We start from the raw sequence: 20,000 nt of genomic DNA, 5'->3' as shown, positions 1-20,000 counted from the left end.
TGTGTGTGTGTGTGTGTGTGTGAGAGCGTGTGTATCTGTGTGTGTGAGAGCGTGTGTATCTGCGTGTGTATCTGTGTGTGTGTGTGAGAGCGTGTGTATCTGCGTGTGTATCTGTGTGTGTGTGTGTGTGTGTGAGAGCGTGTGTATCTGTGTGTGTGTGTGAGAGCGTGTGTATCTGCGTGTGTATCTGTGTGTGTGTGTGAGAGCGTGTGTATCTGCGTGTGTATCTGTGTGTGTGTGAGAGCGTGTGTATCTGTGTGTGTGTGAGAGCGTGTGTATCTGTGTGTGTGTGAGAGCGTGTGTATCTGTGTGTGTGTGTGTGAGAGCGTGTGTATCTGTGTGTGTGTGAGAGCGTGTGTATCTGCGTGTGTATCTGTGTGTGTGTGAGAGCGTGTGTATCTGCGTGTGTATCTGTGTGTGTGTGTGTGAGAGCGTGTGTATCTGCGTGTGTATCTGTGTGTGTGTGTGTGTGTGAGAGCGTGTGTATCTGTGTGTGTGTGTGAGAGCATGTGTATCTGTGTGTGTGTGAGAGCGTGTGTATCTGTGTGTGTGAGAGCGTGTGTATCTGCGTGTGTATCTGTGTGTGTGTGTGAGAGCGTGTGTATCTGCGTGTGTATCTGTGTGTGTGTGTGTGTGTGTGAGAGCGTGTGTATCTGTGTGTGTGTGTGAGAGCGTGTGTATCTGCGTGTGTATCTGTGTGTGTGTGAGAGCGTGTGTATCTGCGTGTGTATCTGTGTGTGTGTGTGTGTGAGAGCGTGTGTATCTGTGTGTGTGTGAGAGCGTGTGTATCTGTGTGTGTGTGAGAGCGTGTGTATCTGTGTGTGTGTGAGAGAGTGTGTGTATCTGTGTGTGTGTGAGAGAGTGTGTGTATCTGTTTGTGTGAGAGCGTGTGTATCTGTGTGTGTGAGAGCGTGTGTATCTGTGTGTGTGTGAGAGCGTGTGCATCTGCGTGTGTATCTGTGTGTGTGAGAGCGTGTGTATCTGTGTGTGTGTGAGAGCGTGTGCATCTGCGTGTGTATCTGTGTGTGTGAGAGCGTGTGTATCTGTGTGTGTGTGAGAGCGTGTGTATCTGTGTGTGTGTGAGAGCGTGTGTATCTGCGTGTGTATCTGTGTGTGTGTGAGAGCGTGTGTATCTGTGTGTGTGTGTGTGTGAGAGCGTGTGTATCTGTGTGTGAGAGCGTGTGTATCTGCGTGTGTATCTGTGTGTGTGTGTGTGTGTGAGAGCGTGTGTATCTGCGTGTGTATCTGTGTGTGTGTGTGAGAGCGTGTGTATCTGCGTGTGTATCTGTGTGTGTGTGTGTGTGTGAGAGCGTGTGTATCTGTGTGTGTGTGAGAGCATGTGTATCTGCGTGTGTATCTGTGTGTGTGTGTGAGAGCGTGTGTATCTGCGTGTGTATCTGTGTGTGTGTGTGTGTGTGTGTGAGAGCGTGTGTATCTGTGTGTGTGTGAGAGCGTGTGTATCTGTGTGTGTGTGAGAGCGTGTGTATCTGTGTGTGTGTGAGAGCGTGTGTATCTGTGTGTGTGTGAGAGCGTGTGTATCTGTGTGTGTGTGTGAGAGCGTGTGTATCTGCGTGTGTATCTGTGTGTGTGTGTGAGAGCGTGTGTATCTGCGTGTGTATCTGTGTGTGTGTGTGTGTGTGTGAGAGCGTGTGTATCTGTGTGTGTGTGTGTGTGTGAGAGCGTGTGTATCTGTGTGTGTGTGACAGCGTGTGTATCTGTGTGTGTGTGAGAGCGTGTGTATCTGTGTGTGTGAGAGCGTGTGTATCTGTGTGTGTGTGTGAGAGCGTGTGTATCTGCGTGTGTATCTGTGTGTGTGAGAGCGTGTGTATCTGCGTGTGTATCTGTGTGTGTGTGAGAGCGTGTGTATCTGTGTGTGTGTGTGAGAGAGCGTGTGTATCTGTGTGTGTGTGAGAGCGTGTGTATCTGTGTGTGTGTGAGAGCGTGTGTATCTGTGTGTGTGTGAGAGAGTGTGTGTATCTGTGTGTGTGAGAGCGTGTGTATCTGTGTGTGTGTGTGAGTGAGAGCGTGTGTATCTGTGTGTGTGTGAGTGAGAGCAAATGTGTGTTTGAGCGAGAGTGTGTTTGAGTGAGAGCAAATGTGTGTTTGAGTGAGAGCATGTGTATCTGTGTGTGTGTGTGTGTGTGAGTGAGAGCGTGTGTGTGTGTGTGAGAGCGTGTGTATCTGTGTGTGTGTGTGAGAGCGTGTGTATCTGCGTGTGTATCTGTGTGTGTGTGAGAGCGTGTGTATCTGTGTGTGTGTGAGAGAGCGTGTGTATCTGTGTGTGTGTGTGAGAGCGTGTGTATCTGTGTGTGTGTGTGAGAGCGTGTGTATCTGTGTGTGTGTGAGAGCGTGTGTATCTGTGTGTGTGTGAGAGAGTGTGTGTATCTGTGTGTGTGAGAGCGTGTGTATCTGTGTGTGTGTGTGAGTGAGAGCGTGTGTATGTGTGTGTGTGTGAGTGAGAGCGTGTGTATCTGCATGTGAGTGAGAGCATGTGTATCTGTTTGTGTGTGTGTGAGAGCAAATGTGTGTTTGAGTGAGAGCATGTGTATCTGTGTGTGTGTGTGTGTGTGAGTGAGAGCATGTGTATGTGTGTGTGTGTGTGTGAGGATGAGGATGAGGACGAGGCAGGTCGTCAGGTGCTAATGCGATTGCAGGACATTTAATATGATGTAAGGACGTCTGGTGCGCTGGACAGCAGGACCTTTAAGAGGAAGAAGAAGAGGGAGACCCATATGTCTGCAGGTCAGCCTCGGCCGGGTCACCCCGCTCTAACCGGGTTAGCCGTATGAAGGATACCCCCGGACCCGCTCACCTCGTTAAGATGAAACCCGATCGCAGCCGCAAACTTATTATCAATACAAATACGTCTGCCTTCTTTAGAGACGCTCCTGATAATGGAGTTAGAGCAGAATGACCGTCATTATTCAGGCGGGAGGTCAGAGGGAGGGAGGAGACCGGACACGAGCTGGCAAGACACCACTAGAGAAAGAGGGAGATTTGTTGCTCTCTTTCTTTATCTCTCTCTCTGTCTCTCTCTCTTTTCATCTCTCTTTCTATTTTTCTCTTTCCACTGAGAGAGGCTGACATGGACGCTGTGTTTTATGTGGAGTGTGGGTGTGTGTGTGTGAGCAAGAGCGCGCGCGTGTGTGTGAGAGAAAGAGAGTAATAGAGAGTGTGTGTGTGTGTGTGTTTGTGAGCGAGAGCATGTGAGAGTGTGTGTGTGTGAGTGAGAATGTGTCTGTGTGAGAGAGTGGGTATCTGTGTGTTAGCGTCTGTGTGTGTGAGCGAGAGCGTGGGTATTTGTGTGTGAGCGTGTGTGTGTGTGTGAGAGCGAGCGTGGGTATTTGTGTGTGTGTGTGTGAGTGTGAGAGCGAGCGTGGGTATTTGTGTGTGTGTGTGTGTGAGAGCGAGCGTGGGTATTTGTGTGTGTGTGAGAGCGAGCGTGGGTATTTGTGTGTGTGTGTGTGTGAGAGCGAGCGTGGGTATTTGTGTGTGTGTGAGAGCGAGCGTGGGTATTTGTGTGTGAGCGTGTGTGTGTGTGAGAGCGAGCGTGGGTATTTGTGTGTGTGTGTGTGTGAGAGCGAGCGTGGGTATTTGTGTGTGTGTGAGTGTGAGAGCGAGCGTGGGTATTTGTGTGTGTGTGTGTGTGAGAGCGAGCGTGGGTATTTGTGTGTGTGTGAGTGTGAGAGCGAGCGTGGGTATTTGTGTGTGAGCGTGTGTGTGTGTGAGAGCGAGCGTGGGTATTTGTGTGTGAGCGTGTGTGTGTGTGAGAGCGAGCGTGGGTATTTGTGTGTGTGTGTGTGTGTGTGAGAGCGAGCGTGGGTATTTGTGTGTGTGTGAGTGTGAGAGCGAGCGTGGGTATTTGTGTGTGTGTGTGAGTGTGAGAGCGAGCGTGGGTATTTGTGTGTGTGTGTGTGTGTGTGAGAGCGAGCGTGGGTATTTGTGTGTGTGTGAGTGTGAGAGCGAGCGTGGGTATTTGTGTGTGAGCGTGTGTGTGTGAGAGCGAGCGTGGGTATTTGTGTGTGAGCGTGTGTGTGTGTGAGAGCGAGCGTGGGTATTTGTGTGTGTGTGAGTGTGAGAGCGAGCGTGGGTATTTGTGTGTGAGCATGTGTGTGTGTGAGAGCGAGCGTGGGTATTTGTGTGTGAGCGTGTGTGTGTGTGAGAGCGAGCGTGGGTATTTGTGTGTGAGCGTGTGTGTGTGTGAGAGCGAGCGTGGGTATTTGTGTGTGTGTGTGTGTGAGAGCGAGCGTGGGTATTTGTGTGTGAGCGTGTGTGTGTGTGAGAGCGAGCGTGGGTATTTGTGTGTGTGTGTGTGTGAGAGCGAGCGTGGGTATTTGTGTGTGAGTGTGAGAGCGAGCGTGGGTATTTGTGTGTGTGTGTGTGTGAGAGCGAGCGTGGGTATTTGTGTGTGTGTGTGTGAGAGTGTGAGAGCGAGCGTGGGTATTTGTGTGTGCGAGTGTGAGAGCGAGCGTGGGTATTTGTGTGTGTGTGTGTGTGTGTGAGAGCGAGCGTGGGTATTTGTGTGTGTGTGTGTGTGAGAGCGAGCGTGGGTATTTGTGTGTGTGAGTGTGAGAGCGAGCGTGGGTATTTGTGTGTGTGTGAGTGTGAGAGCGAGCGTGGGTATTTGTGTGTGTGTGAGTGTGAGAGCGAGCGTGGGTATTTGTGTGTGTGTGTGTGTGAGAGCGAGCGTGGGTATTTGTGTGTGTGTGTGTGTGAGAGCGAGCGTGGGTATTTGTGTGTGCGAGTGTGAGAGCGAGCGTGGGTATTTGTGTGTGTGTGTGTGTGTGTGAGAGCGAGCGTGGGTATTTGTGTGTGTGTGTGTGTGAGAGCGAGCGTGGGTATTTGTGTGTGTGAGTGTGAGAGCGAGCGTGGGTATTTGTGTGTGTGTGTGTGAGAGCGAGCGTGGGTATTTGTGTGTGTGTGTGTGTGTGTGTGTGTGTGTGAGAGCGAGCGTGGGTATTTGTGTGTGTGTGTGTGTGTGAGAGCGAGCGTGGGTATTTGTGTGTGTGTGTGTGTATGAGAGTGTGAGAGCGAGCGTGGGTATTTGTGTGTGTGTGTGTGAGAGCGAGCGTGGGTATTTGTGTGTGTGTGTGTGAGAGCGAGCGTGGGTATTTGTGTGTGTGTGAGAGTGTGAGAGCGAGCGTGGGTATTTGTGTGTGTGTGTGAGCGTGTGTGTGTGAGAGCGAGCGTGGGTATTTGTGTGTGTGTGTGAGCGTGTGTGTGTGAGAGCGAGCGTGGGTATTTGTGTGTGTGTGTGTGTGTGTGTGTGAGAGCGAGCGTGGGTATTTGTGTGTGTGAGCGTGTGTGTGTGAGAGCGAGCGTGGGTATTTGTGTCTGTGAGCGTGTGTGTGTGAGAGCGAGCGTGGGTATTTGTGTGTGTGTGTGAGCGTGTGTGTGTGAGAGCGAGCGTGGGTATTTGTGTGTGTGAGAGCGAGCGTGGGTATTTGTGTGTGTGAGTGTGAGAGCGAGCGTGGGTATTTGTGTGTGTGAGTGTGAGAGCGAGCGTGGGTATTTGTGTGTGTGTGTGTGTGTGAGAGCGAGCGTGGGTATTTGTGTGTGAGTGTGAGAGCGAGCGTGGGTATTTGTGTGTGTGTGTGTGTGTGAGAGCGAGCGTGGGTATTTGTGTGTGTGAGAGCGAGCGTGGGTATTTGTGTGTGTGTGAGAGCGAGCGTGGGTATTTGTGTGTGTGTGTGTGAGAGCGAGCGTGGGTATTTGTGTGTGTGTGTGTGAGAGCGAGCGTGGGTATTTGTGTGTGTGTGAGAGCAAGCATGGGTATTTGTGTGTGTGTGTGTGTGAGAGCGAGCGTGGGTATTTGTGTGTGAGAGCGAGCGTGGGTATTTGTGTGTGAGAGCGAGCGTGGGTATTTGTGTGTGAGAGCGAGCGTGGGTATTTGTGTGTGAGAGCGAGCGTGGGTATTTGTGTGTGTGTGTGTGTGTGAGAGCGAGCGTGGGTATTTGTGTGTGTGTGTGAGCGAGCGTGGGTATTTGTGTGTGTGTGAGAGCAAGCGTGGGTATTTGTGTGTGTGTGTGTGAGAGCGAGCGTGGGTATTTGTGTGTGTGTGTGTGAGAGCGAGCGTGGGTATTTGTGTGTGTGTTTGTGAGAGCGAGCGTGGGTATTTGTGTGTGTGTGTGTGAGAGCGAGCGTGGGTATTTGTGTGTGTGTGTGTGTGTGAGAGCGAGCGTGGGTATTTGTGTGTGTGTGAGAGCGAGCGTGGGTATTTGTGTGTGTGTGAGAGCGAGAGTGGGTATTTGTGTGTGTGTGTGTGAGAGCGAGCGTGGGTATTTGTGTGTGTGTGAGTGAGAGCGAGGGTATTTGTGTGTGTGTGTGAGTGTGAGAGCGAGCGTGGGTATTTGTGTGTGTGTGAGAGCGAGCGTGGGTATTTGTGTGTGTGTGTGTGAGTGTGAGAGCGAGCGTGGGTATTTGTGTGTGTGTGAGTGTGAGAGCGAGCGTGGGTATTTGTGTGTGTGTGTGAGTGTGAGAGCGAGCGTGGGTATTTGTGTGTGTGTGAGAGCGAGCGTGGGTATTTGTGTGTGTGTGTGTGAGAGCGAGCGTGGGTATTTGTGTGTGTGTGAGTGTGAGAGCGAGCGTGGGTATTTGTGTGTGTGTGTGAGTGTGAGAGCGAGCGTGGGTATTTGTGTGTGTGTGAGAGCGAGCGTGGGTATTTGTGTGTGTGTGTGTGTGTGTGTGAGAGCGAGCGTGGGTATTTGTGTGTGTGTGAGAGCGAGAGTGGGTATTTGTGTGTGTGTGTGTGAGAGCGAGCGTGGGTATTTGTGTGTGTGTGAGTGTGAGAGCGAGCGTGGGTATTTGTGTGTGTGTGTGAGTGTGAGAGCGAGCGTGGGTATTTGTGTGTGTGTGAGAGCGAGCGTGGGTATTTGTGTGTGTGTGAGAGCGAGCGTGGGTATTTGTGTGTGTGTGTGTGTGTGTGTGTGTGTGTGAGAGCGAGCGTGGGTATTTGTGTGTGTGTGAGTGTGAGAGCGAGCGTGGGTATTTGTGTGTGTGTGTGAGTGTGAGAGCGAGCGTGGGTATTTGTGTGTGTGTGTGAGTGTGAGAGCGAGCGTGGGTATTTGTGTGTGTGTGAGAGCGAGCGTGGGTATTTGTGTGTGTGTGAGAGCGAGCGTGGGTATTTGTGTGTGTGTGTGTGTGAGTGTGTGTGTGTGAGAGCGAGCGTGGGTATTTGTGTGTGAGTGTGAGAGCGAGCGTGGGTATTTGTGTGTGAGCGTGTGTGAGAGTGTGAGAGCGAGCGTGGGTATTTGTGTGTGTGTGAGAGCGAGCGTGGGTATTTGTGTGTGTGTGTGTGAGAGCGAGCGTGGGTATTTGTGTGTGTGTGTGTGTGTGTGAGAGCGAGCGTGGGTATTTGTGTGTGTGTGAGAGCGAGAGTGGGTATTTGTGTGTGTGTGTGTGAGAGCGAGCGTGGGTATTTGTGTGTGTGTGAGTGTGAGAGCGAGCGTGGGTATTTGTGTGTGTGTGTGAGAGCGAGCGTGGGTATTTGTGTGTGTGTGTGAGAGCGAGCGTGGGTATTTGTGTGTGTGTGTGTGTGTGTGTGTGTGAGAGCGAGCGTGGGTATTTGTGTGTGTGTGTGTGTGTGTGTGAGAGCGAGCGTGGGTATTTGTGTGTGTGTGTGTGTGAGAGCGAGCGTGGGTATTTGTGTGTGTGTGAGTGTGAGAGCGAGCGTGGGTATTTGTGTGTGAGCGTGTGTGTGTGTGAGAGCGAGCGTGGGTATTTGTGTGTGTGTGTGAGAGCGAGCGTGGGTATTTGTGTGTGTGTGTGTGTGAGAGCGAGCGTGGGTATTTGTGTGTGTGTGAGAGCGAGCGTGGGTATGTGTGTGTGTGTGTGTGAGTGTGAGAGCGAGCGTGGGTATTTGTGTGTGTGTGTGTGTGAGAGCGAGCGTGGGTATTTGTGTGTGTGTGAGAGCGAGCGTGGGTATTTGTGTGTGTGTGAGAGCGAGCGTGGGTATTTGTGTGTGTGTGTGTGTGTGTGTGAGAGCGAGCGTGGGTATTTGTGTGTGTGTGAGAGTGTGAGAGCGAGCGTGGGTATTTGTGTGTGTGTGAGAGCGAGCGTGGGTATTTGTGTGTGTGTGTGTGAGAGCGAGCGTGGGTATTTGTGTGTGTGTGAGAGCGAGCGTGGGTATTTGTGTGTGTGTGTGTGTGTGAGAGCGAGCGTGGGTATTTGTGTGTGTGTGTGTGTGTGAGAGCGAGCGTGGGTATTTGTGTGTGTGTGAGAGCGAGCGTGGGTATTTGTGTGTGTGTGAGAGCGAGCGTGGGTATTTGTGTGTGTGTGTGTGAGAGAGCGAGCGTGGGTATTTGTGTGTGTGTGAGAGCGAGCGTGGGTATGTGTGTGTGTGTGTGTGTGTGTGAGTGTGAGAGCGAGCGTGGGTATTTGTGTGTGTGTGTGTGTGAGAGCGAGCGTGGGTATTTGTGTGTGTGTGAGAGCGAGCGTGGGTATTTGTGTGTGTGTGAGAGCGAGCGTGGGTATTTGTGTGTGTGTGTGTGTGTGTGAGAGCGAGCGTGGGTATTTGTGTGTGTGTGAGAGTGTGAGAGCGAGCGTGGGTATTTGTGTGTGTGTGAGAGCGAGCGTGGGTATTTGTGTGTGTGTGTGTGTGAGAGAGCGAGCGTGGGTATTTGTGTGAGTGTGAGAGCGAGCGTGGGTATTTGTGTGTGTGTGAGAGCGAGCGTGGGTATTTGTGTGTGTGTGAGAGCGAGCGTGGGTATTTGTGTGTGTGTGTGTGTGAGAGCGAGCGTGGGTATTTGTGTGTGTGTGTGAGAGCGAGCGTGGGTATTTGTGTGTGTGTGAGAGCGAGCGTGGGTATTTGTGTGTGTGTGAGAGCGAGCGTGGGTATTTGTGTGTGTGTGTGTGTGAGAGCGAGCGTGGGTATTTGTGTGTGTGTGTGTGTGAGAGCGAGCGTGGGTATTTGTGTGTGTGTGTGTGAGAGCGAGCGTGGGTATTTGTGTGTGTGTGAGAGCGAGCGTGGGTATTTGTGTGTGTGTGAGAGCGAGCGTGGGTATTTGTGTGTGTGTGAGAGCAAGCGTGGGTATTTGTGTGTGTGTGTGTGTGTGTGAGAGCGAGCGTGGGTATTTGTGTGTGTGTGTGTGAGAGCGAGCGTGGGTATTTGTGTGTGTGAGAGCGAGCGTGGGTATTTGTGTGTGTGTGAGAGCGAGCGTGGGTATTTGTGTGTGTGTGAGTGTGAGAGCGAGCGTGGGTATTTGTGTGTGTGTGAGTGTGAGAGCGAGCGTGGGTATTTGTGTGTGTGTGTGTGAGTGTGAGAGCGAGCGTGGGTATTTGTGTGTGAGAGCGAGCGTGGGTATTTGTGTGTGAGAGCGAGCGTGGGTATTTGTGTGTGAGAGCGAGCGTGGGTATTTGTGTGTGTGTGTGAGTGTGAGAGCGAGCGTGGGTATTTGTGTGTGTGTGTGTGAGTGTGAGAGCGAGCGTGGGTATTTGTGTGTGAGTGTGAGAGCGAGCGTGGGTATTTGTGTGTGAGTGTGAGAGCGAGCGTGGGTATTTGTGTGTGTGTGTGTGTGAGAGCGAGCGTGGGTATTTGTGTGTGTGTGAGAGCGAGCGTGGGTATTTGTGTGTGTGTGTGTGTGAGAGCGAGCGTGGGTATGTGTGTGTGTGTGTGTGTGTGTGAGTGTGAGATCGAGCGTGGGTATTTGTGTGAGTGTGAGAGCGAGCGTGGGTATTTGTGTGTGTGTGAGAGCGAGCGTGGGTATTTGTGTGTGTGTGTGTGAGAGCGAGCGTGGGTATTTGTGTGTGTGTGAGAGTGTGAGAGCGAGCGTGGGTATTTGTGTGTGTGTGAGAGCGAGCGTGGGTATTTGTGTGTGTGTGTGTGTGTGTGTGAGAGCGAGCGTGGGTATTTGTGTGTGTGTGTGTGTGTGAGAGCGAGCGTGGGTATTTGTGTGTGTGTGTGTGAGAGCGAGCGTGGGTATTTGTGTGTGTGTGTGTGAGAGCGAGCGTGGGTATTTGTGTGTGTGTGTGTGTGTGAGAGCGAGCGTGGGTATTTGTGTGTGTGTGAGAGCGAGCGTGGGTATTTGTGTGTGTGTGTGTGAGAGCGAGCGTGGGTATTTGTGTGTGTGTGTGTGTGTGAGAGCGAGCGTGGGTATTTGTGTGTGTGTGAGAGCGAGCGTGGGTATTTGTGTGTGCGAGTGTGAGAGCGAGCGTGGGTATTTGTGTGTGTGTGTGAGAGCGAGCGTGGGTATTTGTGTGTGTGTGTGTGTGTGTGTGAGAGCGAGCGTGGGTATTTGTGTGTGTGTGTGAGAGCGAGCGTGGGTATTTGTGTGTGTGTGTGTGTGTGTGTGTGTGTGAGAGCGAGCGTGGGTATTTGTGTGTGTGTGTGTGAGAGCGAGCGTGGGTATTTGTGTGTGTGTGTGAGAGCGAGCGTGGGTATTTGTGTGTGTGTGTGTGTGTGAGAGCGAGCGTGGGTATTTGTGTGTGTGTGTGAGAGCGAGCCTGGGTATTTGTGTGTGTGTGTGTGTGTGTGTGTGTGTGTGTGAGAGCGAGCGTGGGTATTTGTGTGTGTGTGTGAGAGCGAGCCTGGGTATTTGTGTGTGTGTGTGTGTGTGTGTGAGAGCGAGCGTGGGTATTTGTGTGTGTGTGTGTGTGTGAGTGAGTGTGTGTGAACACTTGTGTGTCTGTTAGACTGTAGTGGAGTTGGAGATATGGATCTGTGTGTTTGTGTAGTTCTTGTGTTTCAGTGTGTTTTTGTGGCTCTGGGAAAACCTTCACACACTCAACACCTGACCTGAACATCTGGATTTAATTCCCTAAACTGAAAATTCTCCAGAGTCTCAATCCCATTTAACAACAATAACAACAACAAAATGTTCTGCTGTTGTGATTTCTGTTTCCTTTTTCTTACTCCTCTCTCATGTCTCTCCTTTGTCTCCCTTGTCTCTCTCACTCCTCTCTTGTCTCTCTTGTGTTTCTCTAATGTCTCTCACTCTTCTCGTGTCTCTCGCTTCTCTCTTATGTCTCTCTTGTGTCTCTCACTTCTCTCTCGTGTCTCTCTTGTGCCGTTGTTGTTGTTTACACTGTAATGTTTAGCACTAGCTCAGTTTCAGAGGCAGAAGAGCGCGTGAGAGCGAGAGCCTGCTTTACACCGATCGCTCTTCTGATCAAAGTTATTGATCACTTATTGGCAGAGGGCCGGAGCTTTAGAGCTTTAGAGACAGAGGATCAGTCACTTAATCCCTCATTTACACACATCTCCACATCTCGCTATCTCTCTATCTCTCTCGGCCTCACCGCCTTCTCCTCAAACCCCGTCCTACGCTCTGGAACTTATTTTTCTAAGAGTTTTCTGGGGTTTTATTTGTTTGTGTTTTCTTGGTTTGTTTTGTTACTTTTCAGTGTTTTTTTTCTTTCATTTCGTTTCATGTTCTGAAAGTTTTAGCTTCACTGGGTTTTGTTGTTTTGTTTTCCTGTGTTTTTTTTTCTTTTTGCTTTACATTTTCCTTCAGTTATTTGTTGTTTTTGTTCTCTTTTTTCATCATGTTTTCATTTATGTTTATTTTTTTGTTTGCTTGTTTTTGGTTTTTAGCTCATTATGGTAGTATTTACATGTGTGTGTGTGTGTGTGTGTGAGAGAGAGAGAGAGAGAGTAATAATAATAATAATAATTATTATTATTATTATTATTATTATTATACCAGAGAAATTAAAATAATTAAAATAGCTAAATGGGGAAAATTATTATTTTGCCTTTTCTATAATAATAATAATAATAATAATTATTATTATTATTATTATTATTATTATTGTACCAGAGAAATTAAAATAATTAAAATAGCTAAATGGGGAAAAATCTGTTGTATTTTTGTGACAGGAATATAATTTATTATTATTGTCCTATTTATCTAAACCACAAAATGATTGTAGTACAATACAAATACAAAAAAATTGAAAACAACAGTATTTTGTATTTATTTTTACAAACATCCAGGCCGTAATGAAGTCCAAGCAAAAATAACTCTGAGCATCAAACAAGCTGCGAGTCCCGACACACAGCATCTGACCTTTAACTTGCATTATTCTGTAAATTAACTCAGACTTTTATTATTTTCCACACCGCATCCACGCAGCAACAGCATGAACTTGAATATAAAAAGTGTCTTTCTTCAAATTCTGCAGAATCCTGGACAGAAGTAGATGTTTTTTTGACCGTTGAATACTAAAATTTTGATGTTGAAATATTTAGATTTCTCTCTCTCTAACTTTCTCTCGATATAAATTAATAATAAAGCAGACTCTGGTGGTGGATTTGGCCTTAATATAATAAATAAAAAATTAACAATATAGCTTATTAGAAGTGTTGGAAAGATGCTATACAGTACATACATAATACATGTATATATATATACACACACACACACACACACACACACACGCACGCCCATAATATTTAGACCTGAGGCATGATACCACTTTTTCTATCTTAATACTGAAACCTTGAGGATCAGCTGATGCAGATTCCCGGGCGATGTCTTAACAAACTACTGAGCTTTAAAGTGAATGATTAAACTGGAGCATCTTTAAATCTACACGAAAACACATTTTAAAAATATAATAAATATAATAAAAACAAACAATTGAGCTTTAAAGTGAATTTAAAAAAACTGGAGCTCTTAAAAGAACAGGAAAATTTACATGAAACCATTTTAGAAAAACTTTAGGAATATAATGAATAATAAAATAATTATTTATAAAATAATCAAATAAAATAAATAAACAATCAAAATTAATCCTGATAAATTAATACAATCAACTCTAATCATTTCTGAACAATTCTTGCTTTTTTTTTGTCTGAAATCTGTGCTAGATTTAATAATCTAGAAATCTTTTCAGAATAACACACGACAGTCTGTAGTTATCAATATACAAGCAGACAGAGAAATTACAGACAGAGAAATCCATGAGAAATGAGAAGTAAATGCATCTTAATGAATAAATAAATTCCTTTTCCTCACTTTAAGAGCACTGACCTGATCAGTGATTAAACCCAATCCCGGTCAATTCAGACTTAAAAAAAAAAAAAAAAAAAATGACACAAATCTCCTCTTTGCATTTTTAATCCTGCGTATGCGAAAGCGAGGAGCTAGAACGCAGAGCCGTGTTTAAGCGCTCGGCTTCGTCTCGCCTCGCTCGGCTTCGTCTCGCCTTTGAACAAACAAAGTTTATTGACTGGTTCATGGCTCCAGCTTTAACCCAGACGCAGGGTGGAAGTCCTGCACATGCAAATAGACCGATCGCAGAAATAATCCCCTTCTACTGATAAGACATCCGAGAGCTGCTTTCTCACACACACACACACACACACACACACACATAATCCTATTCCTGGACGATTTATTTGTGTTTAAACATATGGAATGTAAATTGAAAAAAACAATAATAATAATATTAATAATAATTCATTTGTTTTCACCTTTTCATTTATTATTATCATTCACACTTAATAAATGTTTTCATTATTTAAAGTCTCAAAAAGCTAAGGATTTATCCCACATTTTAATAATAACAATAATAATAAATAAATAAATAAAAAGGATTTTAATTTAACAAAATTAATTAAAAATAATTTAACAATATTTTTAATATAGATTTATTGATAAAATATCAAAAATACTGTTACTTTTGCTGCTGTAGTAATAAGTGTGTGTAAAAATAGTCATATTATTATTTTAAATAATAACGATGATCATACTGCTAATAATAGTATGTTTATTTGTTGTTAGTTATTCACTCTTAATAAATGTTTTAATAGTCTCACAAGCCAAGAATTTATCCCACTTAAAATAATATTTTATAATATTTTATATATAATATTTTATAATAATTTATATATAATTTAATTGAGTAATTTAAAAATATATTTATTATATATTTATTAATAAATTAAATATTAAAAATATTATTACTATTGCTTCTGTTGTAATGTGTTTGTGTGTGTCTTACATTTTTATCCCAAGTTTATTCATTTTAACATAAATCTTAACATAATTAATTATACAAAATTTAATACCTTAAAAAAGCACATTGTAAAACATTTCAGCAAAGGACAACTTAATTATTGTTTTAATAATAAATAATAATAGTTTACTCTCACTTATTTGTCACGTGTTTTAGCGCTGGAGGTGAAGAAACTTCTGATCTTTCTCACGACTTTATTACATTTCCAATTTCTTATCTGAACACAACAGCTTGCTAGAAACATTGATTAATTATAGTCCATATTTGTGTGTGTGTGTGTGTGTGTGTGTGTGTGTGTGTGTGTGTTTGCGACGACGCCTGTGAATCTGTGCCTACGGCATGAGTCTGTATCAGTAGATTAAATAAAGATGAAATAAATATGTTCAGCGATATTGACATGTTTATGTGGCTTCCTTTATATTGTTAGTGTTTTTTAATAGATAAAAAATAATAAATGATAAATCCATAAAATTAATATCTAAATTAAATATATAGTACATAATGTTAGGGTTCATTTAGATTTGCATTTATGTATTTGTTATGCCACTTTTTAATACCTATTACCTAATGGCATTTTTTTTTAAATACTTAACACAGCTTTAATTTATTAAAGCGCCAATATGTAACATTTTTTATGTTTGTTTTTTTTTGAGAGAGAACATTTTTATTGTCGGCATTACACAGAAAGACGTATAATGAAAGTCCCCTTGACCACATGGGTGGGTTTAGTCAATATTTGTGATCGAACAGATTGATTGAGGATTTAAGCAGTGTAGGATTAAAAAGTGCCTGTGGTCATCGTCAATCCGCAGTGGCGGAGGAGTTGGGGGGGGGGGCTGACGGGCGTTAAAACCGACTTTGAGCGAATACTTCCGGCTGAGAGACATTTCACTATGTGGATTTTTCACTTCTGACTTCAAATATATTTTACACAAAGTTACATACTGACGCTTTAATTTTTCACCCAGAAGAGGTGCATCAGTACACTTAAGTTGCATACTGATGCTTTAATTTTTTAAGTTATATATTGACGCTTTAATTTTTCACCCAGAAGAGATGCATTTGTCCACTTGTTAAGTCACATACTGACGCTTTAATTTTTCACCCAGAAGAGGTACATTAGTATGCTTTTTAAGTTACATACTGACGCTTAATTTTTTAAGTTACATATTGACACTTGAATCTCTCACCCAGAAGAGGTGCATTGGTACACTGTTTAAGTCACATCTGACACTTTAATTGTTCACCCAGAAGAGGTGCATTAGTACACTTTTTTCCCTCTTCTTCTGAGATTGACTTGTTATTTCTCATTCGAGTCGAACATGAGACGTGCAATGTTTCGTTGTGTTGCGTGGTCGAGATCGTTAGGAGCTTCAAGTGGGCTGAGCTGTACAGGAGGAGGAGGAGGAGGATGAAGGAGATTGATCAGGAACAGCTGTGCAGCCGAAGCTTCATTGATCAGCAGCGCAAACCTAACTTTAGCTCAGGAGACAGATCAAACAGCAGACAGGGCCGATTCTATAGTTTCGAGCCGTCAACATGCGTGTAGTGTTATAAACATGAACAACATCTGTCTTCCTCTGGCTCTGTTTCTCTCTCTCTCTCTCTCTCTCTCTCTCTCTGTGTGATATGTGCTGGAGTTATACGCCGAGTCGTTATTGTTCAGATGAGTTCAGAGGCAGAAGGAAATCCCAGGCGGTGTGGTGTAAAAGCTCCGTGTTATCATGCCGACAGAACTGTTTCTGGCTTCCAGTTATTACCTCTACTGCCATTACACTGGTCCGGGGGGGGGGGAGAAAGAGTAAGTAAGTAAGAGAAGGAGTGAGTCAGTAAGGAACCGATTTGAGTCAAAGAGTTATTTAGTGGTCAGTGAGAGACAGGATGAATAACTGTAACTGATTTATGTGTAAGTGACACACTGAGTCAGTGGGTGATTCACTGAGTTAGACAGCGAGTCATGAAGTGAGTGAGTCACCAGGCAGATTCAGTGAGTCACTGATCAACTGAGTCAGCGGGTAAGCCAGCAATGAGTCAGTCATAGAGCAAGTGAGTCATAGAGACACTGAGGCAGTGAGTGTGATTCAGTAAGTAAGTCAGTGATTCAGTGAGTGAGTCTGTAATTCAGTGAGTCAGTGATTTAGTGAGTGAGTCAGTGATTTTGTGAGTTAGTGATTCTGTGAGTGAGTCTGTGATTCTGTGAGTGAGTCTGTGATTCTGTGAGTGAGTCTGTAATTCTGTGAGTGAGTCTGTGATTCAGTGAGTGAGTCACTGATTTTGTTAGTGAATTTGTGATTCGGTGAGTGCGTCTGTGATTCAGTAAGTGAGTCTGTGATTCAGTGAGTGAGTCAGTTATTCAGTGAGTGAGTCAGTGATTCAGTAAGTGAGTCAGTGATTTAGTGAGTGAGTCTGTGATTTAGTGAGTGAGTCAGTGATTTTGTGAGTTAGTGATTCTGTGAGTGAGTCTGTGATTCAGTGAGTGAGTCTGTGATTCAGTGAGTGAGTCTGTGATTCTGTGAGTGAGTCTGATTCAGTGAGTGAGTCACTGATTTTGTTAGTGAATTTGTGATTCGGTGAGTGCGTCTGTGATTCTGTGAGTGAGTCTGTGATTCTGTGAGTGAGTCTGTGATTCTGTGAGTGAGTCTGTGATTCTGTGAGTGAGTCTGTGATTCAGTGAGTGAGTCACTGATTTTGTTAGTGAATTTGTGATTTGGTGAGTGAGTCTGTGATTCAGTAAGTGAGTCTGTGATTCAGTGAGTAAGTCAGTTATTCAGTGAGTGAGTCAGTGATTCAGTGAGTGAGTCTGTGATTTAGTGAGTGAGTTAGTGATTCTGTGAGTGAGTCTGTGATTCAGTGAGTGAGTCACTGATTTTGTTAGTGAATTTGTGATTCGGTGAGTGCGTCTGTGATTCAGTAAGTGAGTCTGTGATTCAGTAAGTGAGTCTGTGATTCTGTGAGTGAGTCTGTGATTCAGTGAGTGAGTCACTGATTTTGTTAGTGAATTTGTGATTCGGTGAGTGCGTCTGTGATTCAGTAAGTGAGTCTGTGATTCAGTAAGTGAGTCTGTGATTCTGTGAGTGAGTCTGTGATTCAGTGAGTGAGTCACTGATTTTGTTAGTGAATTTGTGATTCGGTGAGTGCGTCTGTGATTCAGTAATTGAGTCTGTGATTCAGTGAGTAAGTCAGTTATTCAGTGAGTGAGTCAGTGATTCAGTAAGTGAGTCAGTGATTTAGTGAGTGACCATGTTAAATGGGCTGGTCAGTTCCCACACATAAAGGGCCTTTAAATGTTCTTATATTGTTATGCACAACAATTTAAAAGTGAAATGTTCCTTTAAAACTGCAGTGATGTATAAATGATGTATAAATGATGTATAAATGATGTATATGACTGTGTGCTGTTCCTGTACCTTGACTGAGCAGTGAAATGAAGAAGCACTTTTCCAGTAAATTCTCCTGAAAATGCACACACACACACACACACACACACACACACACACAGAGAGAGAGAGAGAGAGATAGCGCGCTGTGCAGCAGAGCACCAGCATGTGATTTAAATCCCAAACCCAGCAGTGGAACATCCCTGAGAATGAGAGATGAAATGAAATGTGTTTGTGATTCGAAGCCCTTTAGATAGTCATAGTGGAGTGGATTATCAACATCAGAGACATGAGACGAGGCGTGATGTGGTGTGTGTGTGTGTGTGTGTGTGTGAGTCCATGAAAGTTTCTGAATGGAAGGATCCCAAGAAAAACAGATGAAATGAGGAGAGAAGTGCAGAATAGTTAGTGAGAGAACAGCATAGCGCTAGCAGGAATTAGCGTGCTATGCATGTCACAAGGTCCTGCACTAAGAGCCTGATGCATATGCGCGCACACACACACACACACACACACACACACACACACAGGCACGGGGTGATTTGTTAACAAGGGGCCTCACAGAGGCGCAGTTGACTGTGCGATTTGCACGCTGGTGTTTGAAGCGTGTGTGTGTGTGTGTGAAGCGTGTGAGGGAGAGGGGGTATTATACGGCCGTATTGTCCCCAGTCCATTACGCCACTCTCGTTTGAGTGATCCCATTGACCTTGAGCTGACATTATAAGCTGGCTCTAATCTTTTCACTGTATATATTCTAATGAATTCTTTTCCCCTTTTCTCCCTCCTCTTCCACGCCTCTGTGTGTGTGTGTGTGTGTGTGTGTGTGTTTAGCATCACAATGGGTCTTCCCCTGAACCCGGCGGCCGACTCTGCCCGCTCCGCTCGACACGCTCTCTCTCTGATCGCCACGGCACGACCGCCTGCCTTCATCACCACCATCGCCAAAGAGGTCACACACACACACACACACACACACACACAGTTATTCTGCAATCATTCTAAGTAAGGTCTAACCACGATATGGTAATATCCCAACTAATACCAATTTATGCACATGATTAAGGAGGCCAAGCACCAGCGCTGAGTCCAGGAATTGTGTGTGTGTGTGTGTGTGTGTGTGTAGGTGCACAGACACACAGCGATGCAGTCTCAGGGATCACAGTCTCAGCAGAACGTTCACACCACCACTCTGGCTCGGGCCAAAGCTGAGATCCTGCGTGTCATCGAGATCCTCATTGAGAAAATGCCTTCAGATGTCGTGGACCTGCTGGTGGAGGTAACACACACACCTGCTGGTGGAGGTAACATACACACACACACACACACACACCTGCTGGTGGAGGTAACATACACACACACACCTGCTGGTGGAGGTAACACACACACACCTGCTGGTGGAGGTAACACACACACACACCTGCTGGTGGAGGTAACATACACACACACACACACACACACCTGCTGGTGGAGGTAACATACACACACACACCTGCTGGTGGAGGTAACATACATACACACACACACACACACACCTGCTGGTTGAGGTAACACACACACACACACCTGCTGGTGGAGGAAACATACACACACACACACACACCTGCTGGTGGAGGTAACATACACACACACACACACACCTGCTGGTTGAGGTAACACACACACACCTGCTGGTTGAGGTAACACACACACACCTGCTGGTGGAGGAAACATACACACACACACCTGCTGGTGGAGGTAACATATACACACACACACACACCTGCTGGTGGAGGTAACATACACACACACACACACCTGCTGGGGGAGGTAACATACACACACACACACACCTACTGGTGGAGGAAACATACACACACACACACACACACACCTGCTGGTGGAGGAAACATACACACACACACCTGCTGGTGGAGGTAACATATACACACACACACACACACACACACACACCTACTGGTGGAGGAAACATACACACACACACACACCTGCTGGTGGAGGTAACATACACACACACACACACCTACTGGTGGAGGAAACATACACACACACACACCTGCTGGTGGAGGAAACATACACACACACACACACACACACACACCTACTGGTGGAGGAAACATACACACACACACACACACACACACACACCTGCTGGTGGAGGAAACATACACACACACACACACCTGCTGGTGGAGGTAACATACACACACACACACACCTGCTGGTTGAGGTAACACACACACACCTGCTGGTGGAGGAAACATACACACACACACACCTGCTGGTGGAGGTAACATACACACACACACACCTGCTGGTGGAGGTAACATACACACACACACACACACACACCTACTGGTGGAGGAAACATACACACACACACCTGCTGGTGGAGGTAACATACACACACACACACACACACACCTACTGGTGGAGGAAACATACACACACACACACACACCTACTGGTGGAGGTAACATACACACACACACACACACCTACTGGTGGAGGAAACATACACACACACACCTGCTGGTGGAGGAAACATACACACACACACACCTGCTGGTGGAGGAAACATACACACACACACACCTGCTGGTGGAGGAAACATACACACACACACACCTGCTGGTGGAGGTAACATACACACACACACACCTGCTG

At 45.9% G+C, this 20,000-nt stretch overlaps 1 protein-coding gene across 4 annotated transcripts in view; it reads left to right on the top strand.

Moving 5' to 3' along the window:
• LOC131368943 (WD repeat-containing protein 7) overlaps positions 1–20,000 on the top strand; it is a 161,679-nt gene that overhangs the window by 126,302 nt on the left and 15,377 nt on the right. For 3 of the 4 annotated variants that reach the window (XM_058415201.1, XM_058415200.1, XM_058415199.1), the window contains 2 exons: positions 18,168–18,285; positions 18,460–18,612. In XM_058415201.1, coding sequence (XP_058271184.1) covers positions 18,168–18,285; positions 18,460–18,612 — 271 coding nt within the window. Of the gene's footprint in view, positions 1–18,167; positions 18,286–18,459; positions 18,626–18,695; positions 19,042–20,000 lie in introns of those variants that run through there. The other variant, XM_058415202.1, reaches the window with a different exon arrangement.

The sequence above is a fragment of the Hemibagrus wyckioides genome, linkage group LG18 (genome assembly GCF_019097595.1).
Source record: "Hemibagrus wyckioides isolate EC202008001 linkage group LG18, SWU_Hwy_1.0, whole genome shotgun sequence".
NCBI classification, from domain to species: Eukaryota; Metazoa; Chordata; class Actinopteri; order Siluriformes; family Bagridae; genus Hemibagrus; species Hemibagrus wyckioides.
Note: the sequence above shows the minus strand (reverse complement) of the source record. Positions and strands in the feature narration are given on the sequence as shown.